At 43.0% G+C, this 11,548-nt stretch overlaps 1 protein-coding gene across 7 annotated transcripts in view; it reads right to left on the reverse strand.

Annotated features, from left to right (window-relative positions):
• The window catches only part of LOC109640468 (sodium-driven chloride bicarbonate exchanger-like), a 29,458-nt gene that overhangs the window by 17,143 nt on the left and 767 nt on the right, over window positions 1–11,548 (reverse strand). For 4 of the 7 annotated variants that reach the window (XM_020104491.2, XM_069520667.1, XM_069520671.1 and 1 more), the window contains exons 1-2: window positions 10,935–11,133; window positions 9,589–9,618 (exon numbers count right to left, since the gene is read on the reverse strand). In XM_020104491.2, the coding sequence (XP_019960050.1) occupies window positions 9,589–9,618; window positions 10,935–10,982 (78 nt within the window). In that variant the 5' untranslated portion in view covers window positions 10,983–11,133. Of the gene's footprint in view, window positions 1–6,422; window positions 6,604–7,399; window positions 7,535–9,588; window positions 9,619–10,934; window positions 11,134–11,548 lie in introns of those variants that run through there. The other 3 variants (XM_069520666.1, XM_069520670.1, XM_069520668.1) reach the window with 3 other exon arrangements.

An 11,548-nucleotide genomic window follows, 5' to 3' on the forward strand; every position in this document is an offset into this window, starting at 1 on the left:
AGGTAAACGCTGCGCCTCCCACATCTCTGGCAAGACAGATTTCTCTGGAGAGAGAGCGGATGCACATGGATGTGTCGAGTGCAGGGAACAAAGACTGGTGCTATCGGATGCAACATAACGCTTTTGTGCTTAGTTCATACTGTAAATAGCATTCACATTAAAAGAAGGAGAGGCCAGAGTGTGAGCAGTATCGCCCCATATTAACTGCATCAAATAACTAATTAAAACAATACTTACTAGAAAAAAGCGTGATAAGAACAACCTTAAATGATTCCTTGAGAAAAAAAAAGTTTCATAATTTTTAACAGATCCTAAGGCTACGGCCATAGCAACTGTATGAGTGGACCCACAAGGCCTGAGCCCTCAGGGGACTCATTTTCAAAATTTCACAGAAAAAACAAACTCGTTAATCACTATGCAGTTATTTTCAGGCGGTCAGCTTGAATCAGCAGCTTTTCACTGCAAAGTCTGCTTTTCCAACAATAATTAATCGAACGAATGGAATAATTAATAGTCACGCACATGAAGAACTGAGGGCTACACCCTATGAGGCTTATGGCTGACACTCAATCTCTGATCCATTGTGATTAAGCAACTGGTGTTAGACACAGTCTCTCACACACACAGACACACACATGGACAAACACGTGAGAATCAAGCCAGCGTATCAAAGGAGTGTGTGGACAGATGCTGAGAGCCGACATGATGGGCTTACTGTATACAGGGACATTACATGTACAGTTACTCGTAAAGAACACGCGACCACACGCACACAGGCCCACTTGAGGATTCAGCATCAAGTCTCCTAACACAGACGTCCCCTAGTTTTCTCCTGGCAGGCGCTTAACGGTCATCTGAGACGCTGACATTGTTTCATAGCTGTGTTCAGACATGAAAAGGTTCTCGAGAATGGCTGGACCCAACTTCCAGTTTGTCTTTCACATGTGAAGAACGCAGCAGGAGATTGTGCAGATCTGACGTGTTCACAACAACAGGAAAATGTCTCGAATCCTAGAATCTTCCTTCATGGCCGTAACAGATGCTTGTTATGTTTGTGACAAGCCTGGGAGAGGACTCCGAGGCTGGCACCGCTGGTTGACCGTGCAGGTCCCCAGGGGAACTCCCTCGGCCTCAGTAACACACTCCCTGTGTGTTACTACACACAACTTAATTCAGCTAGAGCTCGGTTCAAAGCTCCAGTATGGAGGAAACAACCAGATGGAAACAGGATGAGGCTTTTAAAACCACTGTTACAATGCACTGAATAAAGACAGTGTGCAGCCTCTGATGTCTACTGTATAACGTGCAGAACAAGTACATGTGTAAAAATACATATGTGTGAATGTATGTCTTCACTTACTGATAAATCTCACCACCTAGTACACACAGTATGTTTATGTAAATACATATATACAGAGAAATGACCCCAGAATGCTGAATACATTTCTCTGGTGGCCTTAATGTAGAGACAATTGTCACAGCAATAAACAACATCCCAGACAATGACATTTAAATGCTGCAGCATCCTGTGAGGAACGCCTCCCAGCATGCACCAGGACAACAGGCTTATCGACTTAAGTCTCATTTTATATGTAATTCTCCACTGCCACTGTTGATTTTGTATTTCACGTTATGTTTCCTCAATTTCAACGCTTCATTTGTTGTCATGGTAATAATTGTTGTGAGCGAACGGGTGATATGGTCACACTCGGCGACATTTTTCGAGATCGTGATCTTAACTGCTTTTAATTTATTGTCAACAGCTATTTATTTACTTATAAACAAGGGACACATATTTGATTTTTCTGCCGGAATATGCCAGAAATCAATGTTCTGCCATATGAATGCTATATTCTGCTATTCACTGATGCAGACATTATTGTGCATGACATCTTTACTCCTCTCGCCCTCTCACTATAAACGCATGATTGATATTAACAGCAAATAATAAGGAGTTATCTTGAAAACTGGAGCAGAATACAATCAAACTCTTTTTTACCTAATGGCTTCATCTCTGTATCTTTTTCTCTTTCTCCAGTTACAACAGTTTATTGGAAATAATGTGATATCTGATATTTTGAAGCCTGATACTGTGCACCTCTCTATTTTGTCCTAAACAAGGATTTACCCTGCTCAGCATGACAGATGAGCCAGAATCTCCCGCCTGCAGGTCCCTACCTCTATTTATAGACACTGGTTCACCACCTCATGTTGCTGAACCCAGACCAGCCCATAGAGCCACATCCCAGCTTACCAATCTGGGTTGAGATTAATCTGCCAGCCTTTATGACGGGATAAAACCTTGTCTCTAACCATGGGATAAGCGATGGAGGGCCCTGCATGCGCGGTGGCGAGTGAATTAAATCAGCTGTTTCTCGGTTGGTCCGCTGGTTGGTGAGGATGGCTTCAGGGGGAACGGGAGCAGCAAGCACGTGACCAAGACTCCAGGGGAGTCAGGATGGTAGAGGTGGAGGAGGGGCAGGCATGATGAATATATATTACGTCTACACTTGTTCACCTTGAAGCGTTTTTTCAGCATAAATCCTCTTGTTATTGATTTATTTCTGTGTGTACTTACACTATACTCACACAAACTATGTGTGTGTGCAGCAAATAGTATGTACAGATTCAATACAAAGGAAGCTGTGGTGTGTCACACTTCATGCATAGGCATGTTAATGCACACAGCTCCTCTGCAGGGAGCGTGGTGTGATGGGGAGGAGCAGCCTGGATGAATGGGCAACACACAGAGGACGAGAGCAAAAGGCTCCAGGCCTGTCATGAACCAAGGACCAGGCTTTAATGTCACACACTGTTATGTTATATTGTGCACGTGTGTTCTTGTGCGTGAGCACAGCGCCAGCATTTGTGCAGTGATGGTGAGGAGGGCCTCATGACCTTCAAGACAAACGCTTGACTTTGGGCTTCGTCTGATTTTAATTCAAGGCACATTCTGCTTTAACATCAATATCCTGCAGTAGCATGAATGTTCTCCCCCTGGGTTTTACAAGTGGTAGTTCCTACCCATTTGGTAAACCCTTAATTGAGTAGTAGATTTCATTAATATAATGTTTAGACCCTTAATTCAGGACTTTTACACAGGATAAATATTGGGCTGGTTTCTTGAAAACAGTTCAAATCACTCAATACAGATTGCTTCATAAAAAATTACATTACCATCCGGTCTAAATGAAACAAATGCAAATCCTGCATCCACTCATCACATCTTGTGTTGAGCATGTGTAGAAAATACAAAACAAAGAATTGTGGTTTAATAATTTGACATTTTTAGAATTTACTAGTCCCCTGCAGCAGCCAGCTCCACACACACTTCAGCTATATGTAGTGACTGTAATTTATTGAACTCAATTTCAATAATCCCTTGCTGTAAAAGTAATCACATTACTGTAATGGGTTACTAAGTAATGCATTGCAGCTCACACACTGGGACCGGACTCATCTGACACCTCTGAGCCCCTGATTCCACGCCTCAGACTGCTGCACGTGTGGTCCGAGCCCCGGCCACTCTTCCTAATGAGTTTTTGGATTGAGTGATTGCCCCAAAATGGCCAACAAAGCCACCGTGTCCTCACAATCACCGGACCACCGGTCCTAACCCAAACTGAGCTTTTGTGAAGACATCTGGTGACTGAAGGTGACCAGAAAAAATAACAACCATTGTGGGATAGCAATGGAATAATAGAACCTGCCGTCCTTGTGCACATACACACGGAAATCCTACCAACCCTGGTTAGAGCTACTGATGGTCTTGACCTGTCATTGGACAAAGGACACTGTTCCTTCAGCATGATTCTGTACACTCGATAGGCCTATAGTCCAAAAATAAAACCAGACAACAGTGAAAGTGACCTGTCTGAACTCAGACTCATCCTGCTTCAAAAGACTACGGCTCTGACGAGAATATCTCCACCTCACATCTCTAAATCTCGTCCGCAGCAAGTTCCAGTTCCAGCATGTTTCAGTTTCTTGCACGACTCTGACCCCTGAGTGATGATAGCGTTATGGGCGACTCAGCTGAGTATCTCCCAAAGTGACGGCCCAGTCAGCATTTCCTCACATGCAGACCACCCTGCCACAGCGCTGAACCTCAGAATAAGTGTACCACTGTAATCCAGCTTGTCACAGCAGTGCACAGCGGGGAGCTACTGTACTGACCACTGTACTTTAATGACCTGAGGATCGTTTTCATTTGAAGGAGCATTCCCCTGGTTTTACAGATGAAGTTTGGGATACTTGTGAAAACAATTGCATAATGTCACCTACGGCTATAAACTGGATGTGGAGTGTGAAAGACAGGAGCTTTTAGGAGCCAGTCAAGGTCTAATAAAGTCAGAGCTACTTGTACTCTTGGTTCTGGACAATAAAGTATATTTAATGCTTCCCTCAGACAACGTTACGTGACTGAGAGGGTGAATTGCAAGTCCAAAAGAAGACTTACTCTGTGAACTCTAAATTCAATGCTTTCTAAATTTGTAAATTACATTTAGTCAGTTTAACATAGATAGATTCTAGTCCTATTTTTTGGGCTAAATTAATCATGGCGCCATATTTGGGTAATAATTTGCTCCTGACTGATATATTAAAGAATGTTAGCTTTATTTTGCTTTATATAATGTAAACATGACTCAAGTGAAGTGAAAAAGGTTTAAGACACAATAAATTTGTGTGTGGCAAATTAAGAGAGGTGACTTTACAAACTGTTTCAAGTTATAAGGAATTCTAAACTGTCATGTTAAAAAACAACACTGAAATTAATATGGAGTTCTATTTTGTGATCCTTTGAAAATCCTCATAATGAATTCAAGCAAACTGCAGAAAAAAAAACACGACTTGCAGGAAAATAAGCCTGTCGCTTCTTTTTCATGTTCTACTCAGATAAAACAGAATTATAACAGCGTCACGTTTATGACTCAGACTCAAGCACAGACTCAAGAGCCTGGTAAATTGATGTAAACAGAGATTTGGCTTTTAGCGTCAGAGATACAGACATTGCATGTGGAAAGAGGATCAGTCTGCAAAACAAAAATGAAAGCAAAACTGGGAATTGTGGGAAAGTCCATGGGAATGAAAACAAAAGGCATGATGGAAAATAACTTCAGTAAATGTAACACTGTCGGGGTGTATTAACTGACCAGTCATGTTATTTTTCCTGCCTAGCCTCTTCTAAAACAACACAGAGGACGTCTTCAAGTGTCAACACCAGCTTATATTCCATTTTCTTGGCCAGGATAAATCACAGGCCTATTGATTCTCCCAAGCTCCTCTCCAGGAATCTGTGTCCATTATCATATCTCGCAGTGGGAAGCAGATAGGTGACCTCATTTCTATGTTCTGCAGAGATCTCTCCTGAGGTTTTCACAACAGCAGGGATGATGGATGTTTACATCACTATGCCGTGAGATCTAGGCCAGGAGGTGCACGCTGAAAATCATATTCGATGAGATAGTGTTAGTTACGTTCATTGTCCACATGTACGTGGCATTTCATGCAAAATCCATTAGAGTGGGTCTTAGTGAAGATGTATTTACTTTCAATCTGCTTTACTGGACTTTCTACATGAGCTAAGAGGCACAATGGTTCTATAGCTTGCAGCCAGCTAAGAGGGAAGATGGATTACCAGCAGCTGTACAAGCACTGTGATTGGCTGTCTGCCTCTGTTGTCGTGGGTTTCATCCCTACAGATGGCCATGGTTACCGTGGCAATGGCAGCGGGATCAGCATCGGCAGCATCACAGAGAAGAATATGCAGTACAGTACCCTGGGAACATCTCTACATCATCGCCTCTCTATAACCTTATCGGACAAAGGGAGATGAGAAGAAGTGAAATGTTCGGAACAGACAGGGTGGTCAAGATGTTTTGGGGGGGATTTGGAGACGGTTGGCAAATTCTCTGTCCCAACAGCACAAAAAGAAAAAACTAGGACCATTCAATACATGTGGCTTTTGTTCACCCACTTCTCCCTCAGAGATCACCAGGGTCAGTGCAGCGGGTGTAAGCTCCACTCTGACCCCAGAATGACAGTCCCATCTGTCAGCCAACCTCCTCAGGACCTTGTGCATTGCGGCACAACTGGCCTATCTGCAGCACAGGAGCCAACCCCCACACAAGTTATCTATATATGCATTCAAATTATGCAGACGGTAAAGCAATAAACTGTAAGGGATCACATGCAAGCTTCTTTTACAGTGAATACTGTTCATCTACCTTCAGTTTATCCTTCATGTCACAGTCAAAGTGCATAATGATATCGCCAGAAACAAATGCATGATGATGCATGATGCCAAAATCAGGTAAAGTCACTGGTGGCGAACTAATTACTATTTTAATTCCAAGAAGTCCAGGAAATGCTCTCCCTCCTGCAGACTGAATACGTTTGAGTGCAAAGTTAGAGAAACCTACCTGATAAATAAATCCCTTAGTATGGTCCACTGAAAGCATGGTGACTCCTAAAGGTTGGGGCAGGATGCCCGCTAACTCCTCTTGTGTTAGCAGCAGTGGTAAGATGAGAGGCTAAGGCTCAGGGCCTGAGCCCCAGTCTGAGCTCAGAGAATGCGTTTGTGATTGTGTGTGAAGTGTAAGCGAGATAGCGGAGAAAGACAGAGTCAGCTTGTCTGTGGAGCTCGCAAGTCAAACCCTATCCACTCCTCAGCCCCCTCCCCTCAGCTCATCCATCCCATGCTGGAGTGTGCCGGCAACCTCGCTCCGAAAGCACCACGGGCGCAGCATAAAAACAAAGAGCAGGGAGCTCAGCACAGCTCCGGCTCTGCCTCAGCCTCCGTCTCTCCCTCTGACTCCCACCACTTTCATCCAGGGTAGCATCAAATGTTTCTGACAAGCGTCCATCCGCCAATCCCCCCAGAGAGATTAGTGCTCTGACATCACGGATGCTGTGCCATGCACAGTTCTGCTCTGCTGAGCCTCCGAGCTCTGTGGCTGTTACCTAAGAGAAGCTCGAGTCCTGATTGAGAGGCTTCAGAGCCCCTGCAGACTTCACAGCTGACTGTGCTCACCACAAACTTCAAGTAGAAGAAACATGGTTAGAGTTCCAGTCATAATGTACGTGCATCCTTAAGTGTGCGTGTGTCTATGTGTGTGTGAGTCTGCACAATCTACCTGAGGAAAAGAAGCAGCTCTGGCAGTTGTGCATCGTCAGTAAAAGTGTGATGGAGACGTGGTGTGCTCCAAACAGGAACAAGCAGCTACAGAATTTCTGCTGCACTGCCTGATAAGACTGTCACTTACAACGATGATGTCTTTGTGGCGTCTGTGAGATATTCAGATTTTCATTTTACAATCTAATTTTTCCTCTCTCTCCCACCTAACCATCTGTTTCTCACATTCTCCATCCAGCTCTGTACCCCTCTCGCTCTACCTACCTCCATGTTCTCTTCAATCTCCTCCACTGACACGGCTATAATTAACCGTGGAGAGGAACACAGCCTGTCGAGGCTCCTAGCTGCGGAGGGGAGGCATCCTGCCTGCACAGTGGGATCGTTGATCTCGAACAGAGATTTCACACTGATCCAAGAACACCACGCTCAAGAGAGCAAGCAACCGGGCAACTCCAGCAGACTTCCTCCGTCTGTCCTTGCTGATCTTCTCTGACCCGGCCACTCAACCAGCTCTAACTGGGCAGCCTGGCAGAGCGCCTACTCTTACGTCAGGGTGGTAATTAGGATCACACCAGTCAAGTCCGAGTCAGATCCAGGACCAGGGCCACTTACGTTCTCGTTATGACGTGTTTGACAGGTAGTCGAGATCAACACAGAGGCAAATATATGATAAAGTGTCCAAAGACATGTCCTGGCGGTTACTGCAAGCTGTTCTTTAAAATCTGTTCAATTCAAATCAGTGCTCAAATTATATGAAATACTTAAGATATTACTAGTTGCTACTACTACTTGCATAAAATATTCAGTAATCAGTAAATGCATGATTGTTTCATGACTATACACTATTTCATGCACACAATTCTACAGGTCAGATTCATACGTCTTTTCATATTTGAGTGAAATTAAACAAAACATTGATTAAATTACATATTTCAGAGATGCAGGATTTTCTTAAGAAATCCAGATCCAGAGTCAAACTGACCCGGAACAAGAAGAAAGTATAAACAGACAGAATTTCACTTCAAAGATTAAATGAATAGTTTGAACTGAGTCTATTTGAAAAGTGAAATGACTGAATAATAAACACTCTTATATCTGTGCGGGACGTGCTGCCAGCTGTACAGTGGCTATATTGTTAGCTACAGCCAGGTTAGACGAGTTAGACTGCAGTGAAACAGCTAGCCTCAAGTAAAATGACACATTGTGGTTTTGCAGGTGGTTATGTACATATTGAAAATGTGACCTCAAAGGACTAAGTAGTGTTAAATCTACTCTAAAACAATATCAATAAAAGATAACCTGATACACTCACACAGTGTCAAGATGAGAGAATAAATCTTTTACATTTAGAATTTCATACATTAAAACTCTATCATTTGAGATAATCCATAACATTTGGAAACAGGCCATCATAATTAGATCCCATGTAATAAAAACTAGGACACCTCATAATAGTAATGTTGGATAAATACAAATAAAGTGAGTGGAAGATTCACAGTTTGGTCAGTGGCAGACACGTGCTCGGGCTTGTCCTCAGACTGGCTCACGGCCCACAGTTGCATAAGCAATATTTTGTCGGAACGGACGACATGCATGCATCAGAACTCCTCTCAGGCCTCTGCTTACGCTCATGCACTGTGAGCTTTTCAAAGCCTGAACTCTCTTAATTCCCATTATCTATTATTATTTATTCATCCTGTTCACAGCCTGCTGGATGCATAGTAACACGAGCAACCATTGTGATCTAAAAATACTCATCAGAGAAACAAGCTGCTTGATTAAAGATACAAGCCAAATAGAGCAGTGCGATGTTACTGTACATTATTGATTATAGAAGCCAATGGAATCAGGCTTTTTCCATCGGATCGATCAGCAAAATGGAACAGCCTGTCTGTTATCTGCCTCTGTGTCTTTTACTTTGAGGTTTTAATCACTTATCAACTCGTCCCACCAAGAACTTCCATTTTGTCCTGTGTTCTAAAACTGCAGAGGTGGAAAAATCATTTAGATCCTTTACTTAACAGAGGAACCAAAACAAAGCTGCACAAATACTCAGTTACAACTAAGTCCTGCCTTCAAACTATTTAAGTCAACATTTAGAAGGATTATCAACAAGTTATACTTCAGATATCAAAGGAAAAAGTATTATAATATAATAAATAGTTAGAGTTCTAATAAACAGAAGGGGGTGGAAGTATAATTTTGCAAAAGTATAGAAAGTAAGATCATTATTTAAGTTCCACCACTGCAAGTATTTAAACACCTCTATATTATAAATTCCTTTCTATTATTCTTGTCTAATTTATTACTTAAACTATTGATTTTCTGATTTGATTCTGCCTCTTAAAAAAACTTTTTAATGAGTGCATCAAACTGAGTTATCATTATTATTTAATAGCAAATCAAGTGACATTGTTCTGCAGGCTACAGACCAAGAGAAGAAATCTACTCACCACATCTGTATTTTCTTGGGAACTTTGTTCCTGCAAGTCAAAGAACATCAAGAAATCAGTCAATGGGACAAAAATCAAGGAGTGTGGGTGTTTAGCATGTAACCAGCGAGCTGTCTGAATTAAGAGGCAGTGCAGAGATACAGCAATGATGCATTCAGGATACAGTCCTATCTGCTGTAAATTGAACATACTCTAATACTTGACCTTGGGAACCTGGTAACTTGCTAGAAAGAGGCACAATAGTTGTTTGAGTCATGTTGTGTAGTGTGGAGACCCTGAGATTCTCATCATATGAACACCTCACATGCTCATACACATTCTGGTGAATCCATGACAACGCATTTGCTTGTTGTGCAGGCAGAAGGATGTTGGGGGGGGGGGTGTCTTACAGTGACAGGGAAGCAGACCACACTGCATTGAGACTGCAGAGGAAACAGCACAGCCATCACAGCACATGAGCTCCTGACAGCAGCTTTCACCGAGCGCTGCTCTACGGAAAACTGAGACCTCATGTAACATGTCCACAAATAGAAAAAACAAGCAGAATATTGATTTGCCTCCAGAGAACTGGCTGCCTTTAAACAGGGACAACCACATATTTCATCTTCCTCCTCCTGAATGCTGAAGAGGGGGTGCTGACCACAGTCTGCCCTCAAGTGGTTCAGTGTGTGGTGCTTGACATACAACGATAGAGGTGATACAACCTGATGCCACACTGGAGGGACTGCACTGTAAACCTCAGAGAGATAAGTCATTCTGTGGGATGCTTGTCACAGCTCTATCTGAGTACATGATGAAATACTGGAATAAACATGGATAATAAAGATAGTGATCTCATCACATCTAACTGATTAGATGTCTCTTGTCTTATCTCCTCATGTTCTCATCTCAGCATCTTGCACCTGCAGCACTGAATTATTAGCAGGTTGCATAAAGGAAATAAAAACTGGGTCAACTGATAAATGATTTGGATGCTAGATATGAAACTGTTCAGTACAACCTGCACTTCTACATCACTGATGCCTCCAGAGTGAAGGCGTGGGCGTCTGTAGTGAGAGACATGTAATCTTTTGCCCAAATATGAATAGTGCACACGGTGAAAAGATCCATTTTGTCAATTTATGGTGCGCAACATCCTCCGTGATGTCCAGGCGACACAGAAGCCGTCAGAATGAGGGACATCTTGAAATACACATTTTGAAAATGAATCACAGCCCTGCATGGATGAGACCCTTTCATCCAAACTGTGCGTGTTTTATTCTAAAGATGAATTACATAAACCTGCAGGCTCAGTGTTTGATTCAACAGTAAATGGAGCTGAAAGGTGTGTGTGTGTTTTGTCTTACCGTTGGTAAGAGCGGCTCCATTTGAGCTCCTTGGTCCGTGATGTCCATCTTTTCTTCTCCTTGGCTTCACAATAGACAGGTCGTGATGCGCCACTCCGCCTCTGTCAAAGCGAAGAAGAGGAAGAAGAAGGTGGCTTTGTCAGATTTTAATTCCCCCCCTTTTTTGTTCTCTTTGGTTCTGCTCACATTCACCGGCCAGGTTTTTTCTCAAATGGAATGGAGGTACAATGCATTCCCGTCCTGCCCTACATAATTTACGCATGGAGGAGGGAGCTAGTGCTTCCCACTGTACACGCGTTGTGCCCTGGACGCGCTGATGATGAGGAGGCGCTCAGGGCTGTGCGCACACACTCCTGCATAAATATTTATTTGTGGAGACACACACAGTCGTATGTTGGTGTATATGTTAGTGTGAGCGGCTGTTGTAATCGTTCTGCAATCTGTTTTTTCACGTGGTGTCGTTATATTTATCTTTTTTCTGCAGGATCTCTTTGTGTTATCTCGCCTTCAGGAGTCAGATGCTTAACGCAGTCCTGCAGCAGTGCCTTCATAGTATCTTGTTAGAGTCATCCATCCACCACAGGCGTGCACCATGCATGCACAGGTTCAGATCC

The sequence above is a fragment of the Paralichthys olivaceus genome, chromosome 24 (genome assembly GCF_024713975.1).
Source record: "Paralichthys olivaceus isolate ysfri-2021 chromosome 24, ASM2471397v2, whole genome shotgun sequence".
Lineage (NCBI taxonomy): Eukaryota > Metazoa > Chordata > Actinopteri > Pleuronectiformes > Paralichthyidae > Paralichthys > Paralichthys olivaceus.